This window comes from Onychostruthus taczanowskii, unplaced genomic scaffold, assembly GCF_017590055.1.
Source record: "Onychostruthus taczanowskii isolate IOZ18803 unplaced genomic scaffold, ASM1759005v1 scaffold52, whole genome shotgun sequence".
NCBI classification, from domain to species: domain Eukaryota; kingdom Metazoa; phylum Chordata; class Aves; order Passeriformes; family Passeridae; genus Onychostruthus; species Onychostruthus taczanowskii.
This window is the reverse complement of record NW_024502791.1, coordinates 3,259,793-3,282,969: the sequence shown is the minus strand read 5'-3', so window position 1 is coordinate 3,282,969 and position 23,177 is coordinate 3,259,793. Positions and strand designations below refer to the sequence as shown.

The window sequence follows — 23,177 nt, the reverse complement described above, 5'->3', positions numbered from 1 at the left end:
GGCATTTCTAGAAGGCAAGTTGTTTTTTGATTATTTAGTATATGTTGCTGGACTAGTTCTTGAATTCCTGCTATTATGGGGCACTGGAAAATAATAAACAACATAACTTCTTTTATGGGTTCCTCTCCCTGCTGGAGAAGCTATTGATATCAGATAAACACTGGAGAAATTTAAAGGAATAAATTATTAATGAAACTTACTTTTAAATTGTATACTGAGCAAATTTAAAGTAATTAGGTATCAAACAATATAGTTTAATATATATTTCTAGACACTTTACAGCTTGGGATGCAAAGATACAGCACTGTAGTGGAATGTACTCCTATTGTGATACACTGTTGGACAGCCTGTTGGCTGAATCCTGCACCTTCCTCAGCTGCTACCTAGTCTAAGAATGTAGCTCTTACTTGTGTCTCCCAGGCTGGATGATGAAGCCTGTTGTTAAGAAGCTTGCCTTCCAGCTGTAGAGAAAAGAACATGAGGTATTTCATTGTGTCTCACAGTCTAGGACTTCTGAAGATCTGCTTGTCACAACCCATGGGTAGAGGGTGTGATGTTGGTTATAAATTCTTGTCAGGTGGAACAAAGGCACTGGACCACATGTCAGGGAACTCTTATGTTTTATTATACAGTCATCTTAACTGTGGCAACCAGCCCAATGTTTACACTCAAAAGGTATTGGCTAAAATGCCCTTAAATTCTTACAATGCATTCCCACAAAAAGTATCAGCTAACAAGCCCTTAGCTTTGTACAGTACACTTCACAACTCCCACAGAAACACTTCAGAAAGTGCTGGCTCACAAACACGCCGCCACACCAGTACACAAAGGTAATGAGTTGGGGTGGGGGAATTGAGCACAAGTCTTAGAGGGGAGCAGAAAGTTGGCTCAGTACAGCACTGCCCCACCTCCACGGGACCCTTTCCTCTGATCCCTTTTCTTGTAGCAATACTCTGCATTTTGAGACAAAACAGGCTATGGTCTGGTACTCTAAAGTACTATACACAGGCATCTTTTCCCTAAATTCATAATAAGCCACTATTTTATACTTAAAAGATAATTAAAGGAAGGAGATTGTTTGTTTGTTCATTTTCAGGTTTTTTTCAATTATCATGCTCTCAGTTCCTATGGTTGATTTACTTCTTCCCTTTTCTTCTGAAGCATGTGTTCTTGTGTGTTCACATGTGCACTCACCCACTCTCCCAACCTACCCCTCCCCATGCTGGCAGTCTTTATTATATATTTGTGGAAGAAAAATGAGATGTTGTATGGCTTGCAAGTAATTTAACTTTTAAGTGTTCCAGACATTGCCCTTGTTACTGCAGTGCATATTTATTTATGGATGTATTTGTCTTACGGAGATGAAAAAGTCATTGAAATTCCGTACAAAAAGTAACCTGGTCAAGGTTTGCTTTCACTGAAGGTATCTTAATGATTGGAAGGGGTAAGAAGGATTATAATTAGTTCTTAGTCTTTGGGGTACTCTACTTGGGAGGGTGGAGAGGTAGGAATACTTTTTTTTTCCTTGCATTTGTCTTGATAATGTATCAAGTAGCTGCTAAGGGACTTGATGAAATGTGATGCAGAATAATAAATTATGCTCTGCAGCCTTCTTTGCTTCTACGTGAGGTGAGTGTGTAAGCACAAAAAGACTGGTGCACCTCCAAATTCAAAAAGCGTTATATTCAGATTAGCAGGTCACTGGAGATGTGTTGCTAATTGTTTTAGGGAACTCATTATGGGTATTATCACATATTAATTATGCATGGTAAGTAGGAAAAAAGAGGGGGAAAATCCTTGTTTTATGAAAACTTGCTCACTGATTTATCTTTTCTTTCTTTCAAGACCTTGAGCGTTTTCTTAGAAATGCCAAACAGCACAGTTCAGTTCAAATATACATCAATGTATATTGATTGTCATTGAATAATTAGATTTTAATTAACAAGAATTTTCACAAAAAATGTTTTTAATGTCATTTGAATTATAGCAAGCATGAATAAATCCTCTTTCAATAAGATCTAGTGCACTGATTCTCTCTGTATCTGGAGTTGCCTTTGTTATCACCCACAGCTTGTTGTAACAGTGGTTTTCAACCACTTCAGGACAAAGAATGAAGACTGAAAGAAGAAATTGCATTGTTGGCATTATTTTTGGTTGCTTCTTTGTAAATTAATGTCATGGGGAAACCTCTGTAAACCTATTAAAGACTACAGTCAGCTATGAGTTGTTTTAATATGCTAAGGCTAGAGAATGATGAGTTTTTGTTTGGTTTTATTTCCTTGCTCTCAGTTTGTTTAAATTATTTGTTCTTTGTGGAGATGTGGTTGTAGGCAATTTTCAGAGAGCTGGTATTACATGGTAGGCTTCTTCTTATTCTGTTGTGTGATAAAGAATTTGTAACAGTCTGTCTTTATGGCATGATTGCATAAAACCTACATAAGGAACCATCAATTAACACTGGTAAATTATTTATAGTCTAAACAGGGCAAAGATTTTTCCTCAGACTGATTGCTGCATCACAAAACAAGTGCACTTAGAAGGTGATTACAAAGTGTACTCCATAAAGCAGTACTGAAGATTTTTTTTGCATTGTTATTGTGATAGATGTTATAAAGATAAAAGACCTTGTAGTATACAAAAGAACTGAAGACTTGTCTGCTAAAAAAGGATGCTTAGCATTTCAATTTCAGCACCTTTTTTCTTAGAATAATAGCATAATTCAAAGCCAAGATGAAAATGGTTCCAGTTAAACTTCAGTTAAACTGGAATGATTCTGATTTAAAGTAAAATACAGCTCCAAGCAATGGTAGAAATGCTGTCCTTCTATTCCATTAGAGAAAAAAAAAAAAAAAAAAAGCTTTTCATTTTTGCTGAAATGATACTAAATACAGGAATTGCTGTTCATTTTCAGATTCAGTGTCTGGCTTATTTGGTACCATCTCTGGTGACAGCTAATTATCACAGTTTAATAATCCCCTTTTAGCTAGAGGGGGTTAATTTATCCACTTAAATTCTATTGTTCCCATATCAAGTTGCTTTTAACAAAAACAGACAAAAATAGGCTATAGTAACCCTCCCACAGGATCTGTGTTTTTTCTTTATACTGATGTGTGCCTGGGACAATGAATTCTGTATATGTTGCATATGTTCCAGTGTCAGCTTTTATATGTTATGAGTGACACAGATAAGAAGCAATTGATCTGCCAGTCAGTATTGTAAATGCTGCTTGTCACATCCCTTTTTATTTTTGCCCCTTAAATTAAGCTCTTTAGAGTCTGTTCAAAACCTGACCATTTGAAATGGTTGTCTTTGGGATTTTTTGTGGAGGTGGGGGCAGTGATATGGTTGTTTGTTTATAAGCATTCTGTTTGCATTTCTTCAGACTTTTCCTATTGAAACCATTTTAACATAGAATAATGTGTGTGGGATATCGTACATAGAGCATTCCAGATGAGACCATTTTATATATGTCTGTGAATATAAACAATATCACCCAAGCTCTAAGTTTTCACTGAGCTGGTCTTTCAAGTCTTGAGTTTTCACTGAGCTGTTTTCAGTGATGTCCAGTATTTAAACCAAATATTAGAAAATGTATGTAATTTATTTTCTTCCAACTAATGTGTACTGCCACACTTCTTTACCATTTCATTTAATTTGGCAATTGACTGCCCAATAGACTACTTTGTCACTCCAAAGTTCTTACAGATGTTATCCCAGATGACCTACAAAACTTTGTGTTGTCAGCAGATTTTACTAAATATAGAGATAAGGATTACTAGTTGATACTTCCCTGAATACCACCAGAATTATTTTAAAATTTAACTGCAACTATTTTCTAATATAGTGGCATGGTAATGGAAATGGCTTTTGATGTTAGTAACTCCTTCATAAGTTAGTTGCTTCAAAGCCTCAATGTTTTGCTGACTAGCAAAGAGTAGTTGATGAGATTTCATCCATTGCTGAAAATATCTTCTGTTACAGAACATGTTTTCCTCCATTGGGAAATTGTCTTCTTTCTTCTGAACAGACAACTGGTCACAGAGATCTACTCAGTTTGTCTCCAGAACATATTATTGCATCCTGTAGCTCAGTCTGGAGACATTAGAGATTGCCTATTTTCCTGAACTTCAGAACTATTGAAGAATCAAAATACTACTTATTCAAAAAAGTGCCATGGGCACTTTTAGCATAATAGTATGTAACCTATTATAGTATGTAAGATTACTGCTTTTCACTTTCATTAATGCAGTTTTCCCAAGCAAGCTCAACCAGAACCTTTAACTTTAGAAAGAATGATCGTGTATCTGAGGTAGGAAGCATTTGCAACCTGGAGATTAGCTACAATAGCTACAATTTGAAGACTGATATCAGTTGTGATTTTTTAAATTTTCAGGCCAAAAATTTTCATTGAGAGGATTTTTTTTTTTAAATTTCAGCAAAAAATGTTTGCAGTCTTTAAGATGTTCCTCAGAAGATGTATTTTTTTTTCAGTTGTAGTAATAACTAGTACAATGGTCATATGATAATTCTGTGAAGAGTTATATTGTGTAGGGTAGATGTTTGAATTTTGGAAAGGTGGAATTCCTGTAGTCATGTGTTCTAGAAGTCAGGAATAATGCTGTGACTAATACTGCATCTGGGAACGCTTCCCTGGTTTCCTGATGTTTGTATGCTGCTCAGTGTGGTCATCATATTTACATTTAAGTAAATGTAAATACATTAAACATTAAGTTCACATTAAGTAAACATTAAGTAACGTAAAACATTAAACCATGAGGGGATAAAAACCATCATATTCATGTATGCTGGATCACAGGCATGGAGCCTGCTCTGGTCAATTGTTGGAGCACTATGAAATAAATAGAAACATCTAAGACTATAAGAAGTACAGATGTAGCTTGTAATAACTAACCACTATAAGCACACACTGATTGCAATTTATTTAATGAACACTGTGGCTTTTTAAGTGAACAAGATTCCAATTTCTCATTTTAGATGGCAAGCAAGTATTGTCCCTCAATTCTCCTCAGAGTTAGAGTTAACAGAGGTCATTCCTAATAGAAATAAGAAGTAAATCAGACAAATCTGCTTTCAGCTGTGTTCTCTGCTGCCCTGGTCCAACAAGTAGCAAAAGTGATTTAAGCACGACAAATTTTAGTTAATAGCCCAGCAATAAGAAAGGGAGGAAGAAGAGCAAGTACCAATGATTCCAGAAAGACTGTATTTTTAAATATACTGCTGGAGAAGGATGAAGAATGTAGGCATGAAGACTGCACAAGGCACAGAAGTCAGCATGATATAAGACATACAGCTGGAAGTGGGAGAAAGAGATAAAGAATGCAATTAAGTGAAAGAATCGAAGATGTCTAGGGAGTAGAAGGAAATAAAAGCAAGACATAAGTAATTGTGGGTAAGATAATATAGGGCCTTGAAGGTGAAAATGAAAACTTTAATTTGTAACTACACTAAGTAATCTATATTACCTGCATTATAAATAATAAAGAGTTAATAGTGTGCAGTAGCCCATTTGTCCTTATGGCTTTCTCAAGCATTTTTTAGGGAGTGTAGATGAAGTGTGAGGAAATGGTCTATAAGTTAATGATGTATATACTGAAATAGTAAAAGCATTTACTTTTTTGAAACTAAGCATTCTGTCTCATGAGGATTGGTAGATGATGCAACAGACCTAACATTACAGCAAAAACTCTTCAAATATTGAGGATGCTACATGTCTAAATTTAAAACCTCATAAAGATAGTGGAAAGAAAAATCAGCTGCAAATGTGCAATTTGGCATGTCTCTCAAAGTAAAGAAGTTTTCTTTAGACACACTGATGACGGAGTTTCATCTTCTATCCTTGTATTGCATAAACTAGTAATTCTAAAATGTTTGGACAATTTATTACTGTCCCTTTCTCCTGTCAATTGTTTTTTTTTCCCCTTATCATCCTACCGATCTTGAGGAGCAAGTATGTTTGAAGGATCATTGTTGACTTTGAGTAGGCTGGTGGAAGACTGTTTTAGTGATATCTTCATATTTACAGCTCCTTTATACAGCTGATATTAGTAAGTGAGAGCCTTAATTTTCTTTAAGACGATTAATATTTAGTGCAGTAACATTCTTGTTTCTCTGATTTTGTTTAAATAAAACAGTGCTAATGAATAGTGAATGAATGTTCTGTAAGTAGAATACTTAGAAAAGGCCTTCAGTGTAGTTTTTCTCAGAAATTTTGAAATGTGTCTATTATTTGCTAGAACAATTCAGTCTCACCAGCTTTCACCCCATTTTTAAAAATCTGCCAATTGAGTCCTTAGTTTCTCTGTCTGAGTTGAGTGTGTGATCTGGCTTTGTGTAAAGTGATTACTAGTAAGAGCTTCAGGCTCAATGTCAGTCCAAGGATGAAGAAATCCATCACAGAATGCTGTATTTTAATAAAAGGATTTCAGTTACTTGGCAGTATAAAGACATAATAATGCGTGTGACATGGTGTGGTGTATTGCTGTAGGATCAAACTGAACATTGGAATAATAGCAGCATTGAGAAGAAAGGAAAAATAGGATGTCTGATTTGAGCATCATTTTTTCTTCTATTGATTTCTATATTTAGCATAGTGTATGGCATGTCAGGCCCTGGTTATAAAGACCTGTAAAAGAAACTACTTGGATTCCTGGTCTTGTATGTTAGGAATCAAGCAGTATGTGATGCATAAACTTGCACAGAGCTGGATGGATCCTAAGGAGGATCTGCTACCAGAGGCAGATGTTGGGGTTGCTGTTAAAAGCTTGTTTGCAGACCCACAAAAGAGCTGAGAGAGGTGACAGTAGGTGGGAGATCCCAAGTCACACCTTCCCAACAGTTCCTACATCTGTCACAGTAGTCATCATCCATCAGGTGCCCATCTCCATATGGTCAGGGCAGCACAGAGTCCCAAAGGTAGACATAAGCTCAGATTAAGATCTCAAAGGAAGGGACAGCCTGTTCAGGCCCTCCTGGGGCTGTCCCAGAAGCACTATCAAGGTAAATGCTGGACCAATTTTTTTGGACTGAGGAGAGCCTAGGGTGTGGCACTCAGTATGGAATGCAGGGAGAGAGAATTTGGGGTTCGATCAGGATTTATTGGAGGGAAATAGAGACATAAGAGAATAAAAGCATTGGATGTGTAAATAAGTGACACATTTGTCTGGCCATGCACCTTACCAGTATAGTGTGCCCTGTGTTAGCAAATTCCACTTCTAACTCTTCCTGGTTGAAGGACATCTGGTCTGTGGCCTCTGTGTGTGTGTGGCCAGCAACCAGACTCAGGCAGAGGCCCATGTGTTCATGGTGCCAGCAGCTGGAGCAGGCATGAATCTGGGTGCTGGCAATGGCAAAATGAGGTGTCAGCCCACAGCCTGGGACTGGAGGTCACAGGGGCTCAGCCCAAGCATCTCCAGAGCCAGTGGCCAGGCTAAAGTGCAAGCCTGTGAGCTCTAGAGAAGAGGCATGAATGACTCTGTGGGGTCCTTGGGAGTGCTGAGTATAATTGCATTGATCTGTGTGTCTAGCCTTATGTATATAGATATATATATATTTAGTAATTTATTTATATGTGTGTTTTCTGGTTCCTGCTGGGAGATATGTGCTCAGCCTTGCTACTGTTTGGGCCGGGGCATGGAGCTGTGTCTGCCTCCCCGTTGTCAGGCTATCAGATGAGGCTCTATCCCCAAACAGCAGTAACCCATTCCCTAGCATCACGTGTTTCTCTCTATAAAGGGAGATTGGATAACCTGGTCATGTTCCAGGTAGGTATCATGCTCCTTCTGTTTTAGTCTACTAATGAGCTGCCTCCTTTCTAAACATCTGTCATAGCCATTTGAGCTGAGCTGCGTAGCAGAAAATGTGCAAAGTAAACATGGAGCTGTGCCCCTATTCTGTTTGCCCTTCCCCTCTCCATACTACCCAAAGGTGAGGGATGTTTTCTCAGTTGAGGTAGTCACCATAAAAGTGTATAAGTTTGTAAATACTTCTTTCTTTTTCACTCAGAATTTCTCCTACTACTGTGCCTTCCTTCTTGCTTCGAGAGGAAGAAAAGAATTAGATTGTTTAAGCAGAGTCTGGATTTTCTGTTTACAGAGCAATAAATGTTCTGAAATGAACTGCAGTTGTATATGTTGTGAAATTGCTTTTGTTTGACGGGTTAATAAATCTTAGTCAAACATCTGAATGGCTAGAGATATTAAAAGCTTGTGTTGCCTGACAAAACCAAACAAGCCAACCATCTTTTTGCATTTCTTTATAAATACAGCAAAGGGATCAGTATTGTTTAGGTTGACTGTGGCTCTCATTTTATTTGCGGAAGTCTTTGTTTGTGGGTCTTCCACAGTTTGTGTGGCTTTTTTGGGTGGTTTTTTTTTCTTTGTTTGTTTGTTTGTTTGGTGTGGAAAACATAAACCAAAATCAACTCAGTTGGCAAGTGTTTAAAATGCTGTACTTCTTCAAAAAGTACCTGTGTTCATAGTGTAGACACCTTCCATTAATTTTTGCAGCTCTGAATAAGCCTGGGAATTTTAGAGAATTTAAATCAGTGTTTTCAAACAAATATCTACATTGATCTTGCGGGGTTACTCTTGTGTCACTTTCATGCATAGACATATGAGACAAGTCTTCCCTATATTCATCCTGCAATGAGGATCCTTCTAGCAGCTGGATTTAGGTAGTCAGTTGTCCCTGGATCCCAGTCTTGGGCTTTCATCATTCCTCAGAGTCTCTCCTGCACACACAGACAGATCTCTTGGACAGTCCCAAGGACTAACCCTGTCCCTCCAGGAGCCAGGACTGACTGTGCTCTTGCCCATAGGGTCATGCCTGGTTTTCTGGTTGCTTCATCTACTTGCCAGCTACTCCAGCATGTTCTTTGCTAGCCCTCACTTGCCTACTGTCATCACTGCACTGCTGCACTGTGGGCATGTGGGACTCCTGGTCCCATGGCAGGACTGACACTCCATGCACATTTGTGTGCACAACAGTAAACCTTGCCCACAAAAACTGTTAGAAATGGAGTTTAATTGGAGGAGACAGGACAGACTACACAGACTGATGCAGACAGCCCCTACTGGCACCCCACCAGCCTCTTCTTTCTCCCATTCGCGCAGGGTGCCCTGGCTCATGGAGCTTCTCCTGTTGACATGTCTATGTGGTTCTGGCCTTATGGAACCAGGAGTGGCTGGACCAGGGTCTCACAGGGCTGCTGGGGCTCATCCTGCCCCATCAGGCAGCACAGGAATGAACTTCTGGTAGGCTGCTGGTGTGTGTGGCTGCTGGGGTGTGTCTGTCAGCAGCTGACCCAGGGTGTTTCAGGCTCCCCCCATCTGCCCTTGTTGTTTCTGCTATTCTTCTTCCCCTATACAGTTCTATCACATGTTTATGTGTGTGCATATATGTGTGTATTTCTGCATATGAAAATGTTCAGATCCCTCTCTGTAGAAACATGTCCATTTTAGGTGCTTATGTTCCATACATGCTCTTTGAAGTAGTATTAATATTATGTTTCATAACCACAGAGGATTTGGAAGGAGAGATTCTTAGTAATTAAGATCAGCCTACCTGAACTGTGTTCCTTTTCTTCAAGGAAGGTAGCCAGGAAGGCAACCAAAGCAGAGAGAAAACTTTTTTAGTTTATGGGGAAAATAGTAAAACTTGAACCTTGGCTGGAAGCCTGCAGCACTACCACTGCAAAGCACAAGAACATCTGACTTAGAAAAACATTTTGAGAGTCATGAGCAACATCTTCACTCCTCATCAAGGTGTAAGATACTGGGTTATCTATGTGAACTAGCTCCAAAGGATAATTATCACTTGATTTTGTAAGATTTTCTTCTTGTTACTTTTTGTAACAAAGTTAAAATGTGACCTAGTTGAGCATATAATAACAGTGTTTCTAGACTGAGTAATTGTTTCTTTACAGTTTTAATCTATCATCTTGATATCCTGTAGAATTACCTTTTAAATTCATAGTTTTGTTGTCAATGAGGAGGCTGTTCTCTATGGCTTTAAAAGTACAGAAGTGGTTTTTTCTGCAGATGCAGGGTCAATGGAGAAAAAAAAAATTGTTGGTGTCTTTTCTCACACTGTTTTGTTTGCTAAGACTAGAACTTACAAAGCTTTGAAGACTATAAAACAGGTGTTTTTAGCCACACCTTCAAGATCTGCAGACCCAGAACATAAATCCCGGAGTCAGTCTTTATGTGTGGATGAGATTTTTCAGTCCTCAATCTTTAGACATATTTGCTATTTCATTTATCAGTTTTCTCCATTGAATGATGAATCTTACCCATAAGCTCACTAGAGGCAGCTGGAATCAATTAGCAAAGACCTGAAAAATAATATAAATAGACTATAATAGATCACTACAACTTCTTAAAAAAAAAAAACAAACCAAAAAACCCCCCAAAAACAGAAACAAAAGTAGGAAAAAAAATCACCTGCACCAATTCCTGTGTGCTGAATCACAAAGATTCTCTTTTGCATGTTCAGCTGAAAGGCAGCATGGTTTACCTGGTAGCCAGAACATATAATTCAGTGGACTGTGTGGCAGTGATACTTTTTTCACCTTGACACACCTGCTGCAGTCTGGTTTCCCTAGGGAATCTTTATATAATGTCTGAGTGCTGAAGCTTCCAAGTTATCAGTAAAATGCTGCTTGTAGCCCTCAGTTGCTTGCCAATTTATCCACATTCTTGGCAATATCTTGGCATCTATTTCTGAACTCATTGTATTACTTTATTAGAGGTACTTTCTTTCAGGTCATGTGTTGTGATGGTTAGAGCAATGTAAAATCACTCCAGTATGCCATGGTAGTTTAACTAATATATAAATACACATAATTTGTTTTTAAATAGAAGAAAGCAGAATGGACTGTGTTAACACAGAGAAAACTCAGATTTTTTTTTTTTTTTCCATCTGAGCAGTCTTATAAGCACATTAACTCTCATTGAGGTGCTTCTCTGTAATTTGACTGCAGCCATTTGCAGAGAACGCAATTTGTCTTTGATTTAACTATGAAGAAATGTGTTTATATCAGTATTGGGGTGACTGAGACACTTCCTAATGGATTGCTTTATATGCTCATCATAGGTTTTCTAATGGTCACTTAGCATTAAGTTTTGTCTGTATTTTTTGCACATTTTTCATTCAGACCTTTAAATTTACAAGTTCCATTACAGTGCCATCTGTCTCTGCAATGAATCTAGCTGCACACTTTTGAACAGGAAAGAAAACCCAATTGATTTATTTCCTGTGGTTAGAAAAAAAGGTAATTACAATGTCTGGTGGACACTGAGTTGACCATGAGTCAGCAATGTGCCATTGCAGCAAAGGTGGCTGATGAGGCGGTGTCGTGCCAGCAGATTGAGGGAATTGATCTTGTCCCTCTACTCAGCTTTAGTAAGGCCACACCTGGAAAATACTGGGAGCAGTTCTGCATTACCCAGTACAAGAGAGATTGATCTGCTGGAGGGAGTCCAGCAAAGGGACACCAAGATAATTAAGGGATTTCAGCATAACGCATTTGACAAAAGGCAAAGTGCGCTTGGAGAATAGAAGGCTCAGGGAAACATTAATGCAAGTAAATACCTGAAGGCAGAATGGAAAGAGCCAGGCATTCTTTAGTGGTCAGAGGCAATGGACACAAACTGAAAGACAGGAGGTTCCCTCTGAGCATCAGGAAACACTTTTTCACCATGAGGTTGACTGAGCACTGTTGCAGGTAACCCAGAGAGGTGGCAGAGTCTCCCTCCTTGGAGATACTCAAACACTGTCTAGACCTTGTCCTGGGCTGTAGGTGTCCCTGCTTGAGCAGGAGGTTGGCTCAGGTGACCTTCAGAGGTTGCTTCCAATCTCAGTCACGGAATCACAGAATCACAGAATATTCTGAGTTGGAAGGGATCCACAAGGAGCATGAGTCCACCTCTTAAGTGAATGGCCCATACAGGGATCAAACCCACAACCTTAGCATTATAACACCACACTATAACCAGCCATTCTGGAACAGTGTGATTCTGAGTCCATACAATACTTACATATCATTTGCACATTTTCTGTGTACATATGTATATTATGTGGGGTCCATTAAAAAGCAATAGTTAGTTAATGATTTTATAGCAAAATGATGTGGCAACAAGCTTTAGAGTAACAATTCAAAAAGTTTCAGAGACATGGACACAGCTTAAATGGGAAATTAACCACCCTCATCCCTTTTCTAAAGATTCACTCAAACTGTTGAAGGTCAGCTAATGCAGGATACTTCAGATCAGCAGATTCATTAAGTGATTCTTACTTTTAATATAAAGCCATTATTGTGTTGGATGAGCAAGTAGTTTTCACTTAAGCATATGGCCTGATGAAGTGTTTTGAGGACTTTGCCCATGAGAGGTTGTTTTACAGGAAAATGTGTGGTAGTTTTCTTTTTGAATTAGTCTGCCATCTGTCAGCTTTATACCCTGTTGAATCTGAACATTATTTGTGGTTGAAATATACAGAATGGGAGAGAGGTTTAGATAAAAAATTATATTGAGCTGAAAAGCTCATGAGAACCCAGATACTGATGAACTTGTTTCTTTGAAGAACTGAGTACCCAAAAGAAGTTAGGACAGAAGTTGTGTGACAAGCATAGTAACAAGTTGCTGATACCATGGCTGGTATTTCCAAAATAATGTTCATGTTAAGCCAGTGTCATGGCTCTGTCAGTTACTGATCTAATGGATCTCTTAAACTGAATAAGCCTTATGCCACAGAGAGAGACTATCTGTATGGAGACCATATACACCATGCGTTTGTCCACGGGTGTACATACAGAGTTAAATAAACACATTTTTCTATTTTTGTTCATTGTTTACTCTAATTATGCATTAATTTATATGCACACCTTATTCCTTTCATGGAAAATGACCCGTTACTCTTCCTGTAAGCATACCTGAGTCAAAAATAAGAATTAAGAGCCCTTGGTTGAGGTGACTGTTAGCATTCTCTTATCTGGTAGAGCTGGTCTAATACAAAAATAGGGGCAGCTTGATAACTGTGTCATCATTGCATTTTAAAAAGTGCTTCTATGTGGTATATAAAATGGCTAGATATTAGGGGAATTTCAACAAAAACATGTTGAAATATTTTGAGATTAAGACAACTTTCTACATGTGAATTTATTTTTAAGAGTATATTAACTTTCTTATTTACAGAAATATTTGGGCTTGGAGTTTTTAGTAGAAAGAAATTTTCTAGAGGAGCAGCCTGTTTTAATGGTTGATTAAACTGCTTGATATTCACTGGCTTTTCTTCTCTGCATTTTTCATAGAGAAAAATACCTATGTAACTATTGCTTCCCTAAAATAAACAAAGGAAGATGACAAAAACAAGCTAGAGATTAATGTGAAAAACACAACTTCTCTACTGGAATCTAAAAAAAAAAAAATTATGATTTTTTTCACTTTCCTCTTAATACATAATACATTTTTATTAAAAATTTTGGTTTTACCAATAATAATTGTATTGATCTAGTAGAACTTGAGTGCACTTACAGTTAATCTCTCATTCAGGGTTAGGAGAGTGGGTCCATGGAATTAATTATTTCTCATAATAAATAGTTCCAAAAGGAACTATATCGTAAATAGTGCATATAGAAATAGGGGTTTTATAATGAATTCTTTTACTTTTGGTGGTAGATTTCACATTTTTTAGAAATATTGTATTTAGCACACAGAAATAAGTTCTCAGGTAAAGAGAATTGGGAAAGAAATTTTGAGTTCTGAGTTTCATTTTCTCACAGAGTCAAAGCAGCTTTGCAAAGTAAAAGACTGAGAAGTCGTCTTTTGAAATCACAGGACAGTTACTTAAATAGATCTGGTTATTGATGTAATGAGGCTTTTCATTTCAGATGTGATATTTTTAGATTGCAGTTGCAAAAATAAATTGTAGAATTATGACATTCCTTATCATAACCCAATGGCCACAGGTGGGCTACTGTTGAAGGAGCACATTCAGAAATACTTGCACAGCTGTTTGTGGTTTTACATGTACAGTCAGCTTTAGGCATGCCAGGTATAACATGGTAGGTTGAGGGGATGAACCTGTATTACTCAGATACTGCCCAACAGGAACATTTATACTCCTCTTAACTTTAGGAGTTAATATTTTTTTTCGAACTTAGTTTTGTACATTCTTCTCTACTTCCCTCTGAAAATCTGTATTGAGAAGAGAGAATTTCCATTTTTCATGTGGTTTCTTTTTGTTTTTTTTTTCCTGTAGTTGAAATACATAGAAAATCCGTGTTAGAATTTTGTTAGTGTTTTGTTTGTTTTATTTAAAGGTGGTAGTTTCTGGCTTTGTGCTTGGAGTTTTATGCTAATAATCTTAAATATTTTCTACAATACCTCTCAGCTTTGAATTTTGAAAGAAAGGCTCTTTTTTTTCCTGATCAGGAAGAGCTAAAGTGTAATGCAGCTATATCTCACCAAGTCACTCCAGACTGGTGACACTCTTTTGTACAGTTCAGTGAGAAGCTTGTGTTGAATAGAAAAAAAAAAAGACCTTTTCCATTATGTTTTTGCACTCCCAATGAAAACCTGTTTAAAGGTTAATGCCTTTTCAGACCCTTTCTCTTTTTATTGAAGAAACTAGAAAATGACCTTATGTCTGAAGCATATGTGGGCTGTTATTAACACATCCATTAAAGATTATACAATCATTAAATAATGTTTAGATCAAATTCCTGTAAATTTCACTATGCAAGCTGATCTTTTTGTGTGGGAAAATAACATTGGTCAAGGAGGCATTATAGAACAAAAACAAACTATTGCCAAAATAGATTTTAAAAAATTAGCTTGTTTCATGAGAATCAAGTGCCTTTTGCAGCACCTGCTGAGGCAGTTGTAGGCAAGTGATGGTGCCCAGTTACCCAAAACAAACAGGAAGAGTACCTGCTCTGGCAGCCTGCACCTGTGGGTTTGTCCACATTCCCTGTGGCAAAAAGTTCATTGCTTTTATTCACGAAATACTTTTCGTGCCTACTTCCAGTTTCAGTTCAAGACTTAGAATTTGGATGCATCAAAACAGTTCCTCCTTTGGGTGTACCTGGTTTGTATCTCTGATGTGTTTGTTCTCAAGATGGGCCCAGCCTCTTTTCCAAGGTGCAGAGTGATCATGCAGTAGGCAACAGGCAGGAGGTGAAACACAAGAAACTCCTAGATTCTTGGAAAAACATTTTCACCATAGGGCTGGTTTCACCATATAGTTTCACCGTATGGGAACAGGTGTCCAGGAGGTATGTGGAATCTGCATACTTGAAAATGCTCAAAGCTCACCTGGCCAGGGACCTGAGCAGCCTGCTTTGGCTGGACATGTATTGAATAGGGTGTTTCCAAATAGCCTTCATGCACCCCCTCAGTGTATTTTGTCCTACAGTTCTGAGCTCTGCATGCAAGGTACATTGTGTTGTGTATTACACATTGTGTATTGTGTAACACAAAATGTGTTGTGTATTACATGACAAGGAAGTCAGTGGGTGTGATAAAGGTAGTTTTCTGTGGAAGGGAAGGCAGCACAAATTAACTATTTCATTGTACAGAATTACTTTTTAGGCCAGTTTTAGAGATAAGTGACATAAAACTTCAGCATCTTATGCAATATGAGTAGCTTCAGTAGAGAACATCTTGAGTATTTGCCTTGTGTTCTCCATAAAGGAACAATACCCTTCTATGGCTAATCCAAGCTGCAGTTGATTGAGTTAGATTTCTGCTGCCAGGATAATCGGACACTGTTTCAGAAACGCCTGAGAATTTCTTGAGGCCTGTAACACAAGTTACCATACAAAGTTCCCAGTGTGCTGTCCTCTAAACACACAGTGCTCTGTGAAAAGAGTGCTCCAGCCATCTGGAATGATCAGAGTAACCCCTCATGTAAATGTGACCTTCTCCCTACCTCACAGAGCCGCTGTGTCTGGGCCTGACTGTCACTCACAGAAACACTTTCTTTCATTTGATCAAGTCTTGAAAACAAGCAAGAAATATGAAACTTCTCTTCCTTCTTCTCCATCCAAACCATTTTAATCCTTCTGGCCTTCCTTGAGATAATGTTCCATGAACTGGTTTGTGAGAGAGGAACTGCTGGTGTGGTCTGAAATGTAAAGTGGCATTTATGTGAGAGCTAGAAACCCAGAGTGATCTAATTATGTGCAGATGTAACACTTTTTTTTTTCTGTTTTCCTTTTAGAAATTATGCTAATGATTTCTTTGTTTTGTACATTTTATCGTAAATAATTTGATTCTTATATTGGTCTGTAACATACTCCTAGTAGTGAGTTAATAAAAATCTGAATTAAAAAGCATATGTGCATGTAATTTCCAAACACTTCTTAATATGAATCATTGACTCATAAAGAATGGTGGTTGTAGTTAGTATTCTGAATCTTCTGGTGCTTAATTAAGTTGATTTTTAGTTTCCTGTTTATTCATTTGTTATAGCATTTAAAAATACCTTGGCTTACTTCTCATTTTCCTTAATGGAACTAAGTTGTAGGGCTGTAAGCTGCATTACTTTCTTAGCAGCATATTTATTATGATTCTGTTATCCCTGGCTGGTCAAATTGGCATGTCCTTAAAATAAAATGAAATGTAATTTATTACTGTATTCACTATTGGAATTTTTCCCAACTGTTTCTGGAGGGAGTGTAAGTCCAAAGATTATGAGAGAAACATTAAATACATTATTTCATTATTGTTTTTTCTTAATTCATCAGAGAATTAACACAGTAGGAGACCAAAACTGCAAATAATGCAGCTGCTTAAAATGGATTAATTCAACAATGTTTAAGTAACTTTGATGGTAAATGGGTCACCCAGAAATACATTTTCCCCTTGTTCCCAGGTATTTGGACAGTGAAAACATAAGAAAAAAGAAAATATAAGTTGAGCTACAAAATAGCCCAACATCTGTGTTATGATGTAAAAACTGTTGTTTCCTCTCTCATTTTGCAAGTTTCCACCACCTCCCACAAATGACAAACAGCCCCTTTTAAGCATCTCAGTATTTTGTATGGGATATGGATGGATCTGTGTTGTATTCTGAATTATATTATGGTTCTTAAAATTTTCTGAGTCACTCACATGACTAACACATTTGGTTAGTACTGGAATTATTTTGAAAATCTAAAAAAATTGAGCAAGGAAAAATTACAAAAGTTGTTGAACAAACCACAAGCTGTGATTACAGTAGTAATACGTTTCAGACTGATAATTTACTTCTTAGATGGTACTTAGTTTTGAATTTTAACCATATAGTGTGGGCTAGTTTTTTACAAAGAAAAGAGTAAAAACACTTCTGGCAATGGTCAGCAAGTTATCTGTAGAAATGGAATGCCTGAGCACCTTTTGGTTTACAGAAATCAACTGTCATTCTGATATCCACGAGACCTGCTGTACTTGGTGAATTTCTTCTTGCAGCCTGTGCTGGGGCTTTTTTAGAGGTTTTTTTTTTTTTAGGCTTTTATAATGACATTTAAATTAGTCCTTAAACATTTATAGAAGACTCTATTGTGCATATATATATATATATATATATATATATATATATAAATTAATGTATATGGGTATCAAATATTTCTACAGTGCAAATTTAAAAAATTTCCCATCATGCTTTTGACCAGTTGATTAGATTAGGAAGGGGAAAAACATCAATTAAAAAGGAAGAAGTTACAGAGTATGAAATGCAATCCTTAAGAAGCCCAAAACATAATATGTCACATTCTGATACCAAATGTTTCTTTGTGGTTGGAGGACAGGTGATGAAAACTTTCTTTTCATTTTTTCCTTACAGAACAATAGATGGTAGTGTTAAACTTGCAGATGAATTCTGTACATATAAATCATGGCATCTTTAGTCTCATCCTTCAGTCTGTTTTAGAGCTCATGTAGTGGTGTCATATGTAGTCAAGGATACTTGTTAGATAAGCAGTCCCTATGCATATATATTATATTCACAGATCTTCCAAAATATTAATTTTAAAACTGATTTTAATCTTTTATCCTTCCAGCTTTCTTGGTTATCACTAACTGCAGCAACACTTATGGATGTCCTTGTTAGTCACATTACTATTCCACCCAGACTTTTGCAGTATATAGGTTAGAGAGGGCCTGCTGTGTATACCAAGAGCCTAACTAACACTCTTTTCTTATATTCTTGCGTTTAATGTAGGAGGATGAGGTAATGAGGTGCTGCAGTAATATTATTTCTTCCTCTGGTTACATGATTAATTTTTCTTTTTCTAGATTCATATAGTGAAATATAAATTAATATACTTTGCTGTACTTTTTAAAGCATTTAGTTCATTCCAAAGTGAGAACTGTCCTATATTAGTATGACCTTTTGAGAGATCTCATAGAAGTAGTATTGATCAGTGACACAAGTTTTAGAAATAATGCAGAGAAGCAGCCAGAATCTCAGCTGAAGTCTGTATAAATCTCATCTGTCTCTCAGTTGGAGTGATGCTGATGTTGCAATACTTATGCAAAATGGGAAAGAACTTGGCTGCTTTGATATCTCTAAATTTAGTGTGTGGGTGGTCCAGGACAGTGAAGAGTTTCTAACATCTCTATGTATTAATAAATCCATTTTGTGTGTGAACCTCTGTAAACCTTTTGTCATCTAGTAAAAATGTGACTTACTGTTGACAGTAAGTTTCAGTAAAAAGAAAGACTTAAGGAAGACCTAATACACTTATTTCCTGTAACATGCTAGACACTGTAATTATGGGTCATTTGCCTGGTTTCTTTGGTAATTAAGAGTTTTAATTGTGTCTAGTTCCAGGGAAATAGTTAAGCTATGCATATTGCCTTCCATAATCATTGGCTCCTCTCATACAGTAAGCTTAGTGACATCATGGAAGTCAGTTAGGTCTTTCAAGGCAGAGCAGTGAAGTACATTCTTTTGTATGAGCTGGATCAGAAAAGGTTTCTGAAAGGCCTTGCTAATGCTCTTCTGTGCAACATTTAAGCTTATTCTTCAAAAAGCAAAGCCCTTCAGAGTTTCATTTATTGTCCTCAGAGTGCTTAAGGTCATGAACTAAGCTATTGTTAAGAACAAAACCTATAGGCAGAGCCATTCTTCCATTCTAATAGCAATTGTACGAAGCTTTCCAGGATCAGCTGGTTACATAGTTGTAGTTTGTAATAGTGATAATGATCAACTTTTAAAAGTATCACATTGTTCAAACAGGAATGCAGTGACTGTATGATTCCTCTGGCTCGCTAAAAATTATTAATTAGGTTTTACTTTATTACATGCAAGGTAGAAAGCACCTTTTACTTTTCACTTCACAAACTCCAAGTTGTTGCTGATATGTTGAAAGGCAAGAATAAATATTTTAAAAAGAAAGGAAATCAGGAGAGGGTTCTTTCATTTTTCTCCTTCCACAGTCCATATATGCCATCCACAGTCCCATATATACCATAGAAGGGTATATATAGGGTGGACATTTAATACATCTTGCAAAATGTTTTTCTTTTTATGTAATAAAGCTTTTGCAAGTTGCAACTTGGTTCCTTTAGAGAACAGCCAGAACAAACACTGTGTATCCTTTATGTTCTGCAGTGAAATAGTTGTGTGTTTCAGAACCTAAAAGGTGCAGTATAATGTTGTACGTTCATAGAATCATAGAATATTCTGAGTTTGAAAGGACTCACAAGGATTATCAAAGTTCAGCTCCTGGCCCCGCACAGGACAGGCTCAGGAATAACACCATGCCTGAGAGCATTGATTACTAGATGTGAGGAAAATTGCCCTAACTATCCCAACATCTGGTTTCAATTACTAAAATTACTTGTTGCAGTGATTTTGGCATTATAAGAGTAGCAGTTCTAATATTAATAATAAATGCAGTATGAATTGGAGAAGTGTTAGAAACCATGTGTCAGTATAGGTCAGAATTTTTCAGGTCCTTGGATGCCAGAAGTTGCTTTGGGTTATCCATGACCAAAAATCCAAACTGAATTTGCAGGTCATGGACAGAAAGAGGCAGGAAGAGACACTTCATTATATAAATTCTGGAATTAGCTCCAGAAACATTATCTTTCATTATATAAAATTTCAGACCATATGATTTTTATATGTTTATCTTATTAGTTTATTATTCAGTATTCCAACATTAAATTACAAAATACACATAAATAATGTATGATTATTTTTTAAAATTTTAGCTTTGCTTCCAAACTGCAGTCTGGAATGATTGTGACTATTGTAAGGCATGGAAGTTCTACCTGACTAAAGTCTTTCTTCTCTAAATGTAACCTTCCAATATAATTGCTTGTTTTCTTTCTCATCATTGATTTTGAAGAATTAAGTAAATAGAGTATGACTTTGACAGCACTCTTCTGATAAGTAGTGTCTGTCTCCACTCATCCGAAGTTCTATTGTTGACCTAGGTAGTTTAGTGCTCCCCATACCTTCTGTGTGTAGGAAATGCCACACCTATGAGTGAAAACACTGCTTTTGCCATTTTGCAGGTTTGAAAGTTGGTTTGAAAAAATTGAATTGCCTGCTTATTTAGGCACTTGCTTAATTTTACTTTACACTTGTGATTAAACACATCCCTTTTAAAGCACTTAGGAACATCTGGATAACCACTTTCTGGGATTTAAGTAAGTGTATTGATGTTTTTTGAATTGAAATTAATTAAAGGTTAATTGCCATGCAGATGTTCAAACTGAGAGGTTTGCTCTTGTTCTAATTAGGGGTGTCTAAGACAAGAATAAAATTTAGTTTTCCTACTAAGTTTCATTGAGGATCATTCTCTCTTTTAAAACAAGCTATTAGAAGTTCATAGTAACATCATAATTATTTTTTTCTCCTCACCTTCTTGTTTTTCAGTGTCTCGTGTTTGAAGATTCACCACAGGGAGTCAAAGGAGCCCGGGCAGCAGGAATGCAAGTGGTCATGATTCCAGATGAAAATTTAAGTCCAGATTTTACAAAGGAGGCAACACTGGTGCTGAAGTCCATGGAAGATTTCAAACCAGAACTGTTTGGTTTACCAGCATATGATTGATGCCTAATGCCTATGAACATGTTTTTGGCTGGAGATAAATTTTAAGTGAAATGAAATTTTATTTCAATTTTATGATTGTTTTTCATTTTCTACTTTCTTCCTCAAAACCAGAGCAGAAAAATCCTGTTAACTTTCAGTCTTTTGCACATTACCTTTGATAAATTGTCTGTAATGTTTATGATTTGTCCTTTTGATAAATGCAAAATTAAAGCAGCATCTTTCTGTTAAGTGAATCCAGCCTTGTTCTATTCACATCATAATGTTTTCTCGGAATATTATGGAGCTATTTAGACAGTTTATTGTAACTGCATTGGAAGCATCTTGTTCTGTTTCCACTTGAATTACTGTTTACATCTTAATCAGAAATCTGTTCTGGATTGCCTTTTATCCCATTAAAACATTTTTGACACCATTATTGCTATCAATATGTTTATTCTTTTCCTCATCCCATTGATGCCTTGGAGAGGCTACCTAGAATAGAGGCTAGACAAAGTTAAGACAATAAAGTGGGTATTTATTAAAGGCCTTCAATACATAAACCTTGGGCAGTCAAAAGCCTGACAGTGGCTACACCCAGGATGGACAATGGTCACGGGTTTTTCACACAAAGTTTGGTCTGTTTGCATATCACAGGTTAACTGTCCAATTCCAGCTTCAGGTAATGAAGTAATATTCCCCCAGATCACTCTGCACGCCACTCCCCCCTCAATTTACTTTTGTTTATACTTTTCAGGACCTCTGGCTGTAGAGTGTCCTTGGATTCCAGGCCCAGAGGAATTGTTTTGTCTGACCACACTCTGAAGACAGTAGTTAACACTTTATATGAAGTTTAGAGTTATGCACTAATGCTGCACAGGATTTGAAAAATATAAAGGCTAAAATCTTAATGCATCACCATGCCTGCCCATCTATTCCACTTGTGTTGTGTTGTCTTTTTTTTTTTTCCACTTCTTTGCAACAGGGATTCTATTTTACATTCTGTGGTTTTTTGTTTTCTTCGTAGAGATTGAATGAGATGACTTCCAGACACCTCTCAAAACCACTATTCTGTAATTCTGTCATTATCTTTTCTGATATTTTGATCACCTGCTATGAGCTATTCAACTTTATATGATCTTAGAATTGAGCCAAAATACTTTGCATCATGTTTTTTTCATTTCCTTACATCCTTCTTACAGTCCATGTGCCATGTAGCCTTCTCTTTCATTCTTGTGAAATAAGTGTGTCTCTCTGCTTCAGTTCTGATACAAAGTTATGGCCCTAATTCCTTTATCCAAATAGTTTTCAGTAGACTGTTCTTAGTTTCCATTCTTACCTTGTCCTTGAGTCCTTGTTTTTCACCAATTTTCCTACAGAGAATTTTACTGTGTATTTTTAAAGTGCAAAAATTGCAGATTTGGTTTAGATTAATACTTAAAATGTCTTTTTCTGGCTGCCATAACTTCTATTAAATGTTTATGTTGTCAGTTGTCCTTCTTACTCCTGTCTCTTTCTGGTATATTGTCAGTACAAGGGTAAGGGCCTCTTTATAAAATGCTAGGTACCTAGACAGATTTTGGTGAAGTTCACAATTTCATGTATGACATGATGAAAGCAATGTCTTTTACCTTGTCTAAAGAAAGCTGTAGTATTTATGTAGCTTTATGACAGTTTTATAAAATTAATTATTGTATTCAGCACTTAAATCCTTACATTTCTAATGGGTATCCCTGAGGTACTTTACAGTCTTGGTAAAATACCAAACTCCATAAATACAAGAGGGCTGAAATATGTCAAAACAGAAAATTTCCATGTATTGTGAGAAGGCTGCTCTGACATTCAGTTTTTTTAGTATTGTATGTTTATATATGATCTTCCTCACAAAAAAAATATTTTCTAGGCATTCCTGGTGTTTAACTGGTTTAAATTTAAGGGTGTTTTGTCAGGAAAAGAAAATAATCAGTTATGGACTCTTCAATATTCATGGTGAATTTCCTTAGATTTTCTTCCTTCTGTATTTATAAAAACCTCAAAATTTTACATCTTTTATGTAGACTGTTATTATTTTCTTTTATACTTGTCTTTTTATACCTCAAGAAATTAAGGACATTTTATCCTATAGGGTCAGTCAG

The 23,177-nt window shown here is 36.7% G+C and overlaps 1 protein-coding gene across 1 annotated transcript in view; it reads left to right on the top strand.

The window, feature by feature from the left end:
- The window catches only part of LOC121342245 (pseudouridine 5'-phosphatase), a 70,279-nt gene extending 48,801 nt beyond the window's left edge, over window positions 1-21,478 (top strand). Inside the window, exon 4 of the mRNA XM_041416522.1 lies at window positions 20,890-21,478. Within this exon, the coding sequence (XP_041272456.1) occupies window positions 20,890-21,066 (177 nt within the window). The 3' untranslated portion in view covers window positions 21,067-21,478. The remainder of the gene's footprint in view (window positions 1-20,889) is intronic.
- The last annotated feature ends 1,699 nt before the right edge of the window (window positions 21,479-23,177 follow it).